The sequence below is a fragment of the Buceros rhinoceros genome, unplaced genomic scaffold (genome assembly GCF_000710305.1).
Source record: "Buceros rhinoceros silvestris isolate BGI_N320 unplaced genomic scaffold, ASM71030v1 scaffold16991, whole genome shotgun sequence".
NCBI classification, from domain to species: domain Eukaryota; kingdom Metazoa; phylum Chordata; class Aves; order Bucerotiformes; family Bucerotidae; genus Buceros; species Buceros rhinoceros.
The window spans coordinates 19,735-20,187 of NW_010392668.1; the positions used below are offsets into that span (position 1 = coordinate 19,735).

At 57.0% G+C, this 453-nt stretch overlaps 1 protein-coding gene across 1 annotated transcript in view; it reads right to left on the bottom strand.

Moving 5' to 3' along the window:
* The window catches only part of SRL (sarcalumenin), a gene marked incomplete at its 5' end in the record, with an annotated part of 3,298 nt that extends 3,196 nt beyond the window's left edge, over positions 1–102 (bottom strand). Inside the window, one exon of the mRNA XM_010144581.1 lies at positions 6–102. Coding sequence (XP_010142883.1) covers positions 6–102 — 97 coding nt within the window. The remainder of the gene's footprint in view (positions 1–5) is intronic.
* Between the last annotated feature and the right edge of the window lie 351 nt (positions 103–453).

Consider the following 453-nt stretch of genomic DNA (forward strand, 5'->3'; position numbering starts at 1 on the left):
AGGGAGTTTCGTCCAGCCCCAGGAGGTAGTTTATCATGGAGGATTTGCCGACGCTCCATGGTCCCAGGAATAGCACCATTGGCTTGGAAGTGATCTCCCCATCTGCAGAGAGGGGAAATAACAAGAGGAAGTGAAGAAACAATAGCCATCGCCGCCGCGCGATTAACTCCCGGCTGTAACGAGCATCCCATCTGAGCGGCGCGGTGATGCTGCCGGGGAAACCGCCCGCTTCTGGGGCACAGCAACCGGCCCCAGTGTCTGCAGGAGCGGGACGTCACCGTGCTCTGCGGGAGACCCCACCTCATTTGTCTGACATTCTCTGAGGTTTGGCCCTTCTTAGACTACGGGAGGACTTGAAGGTCTTTTAAATCTTGTCTGGGTTTGGTTCTGGTTTAGCCAGAGAGGTTCTTGGGCTGGCTGGGGTGGGGGGGTGAGTGTCGTTTGAAGGTGGAC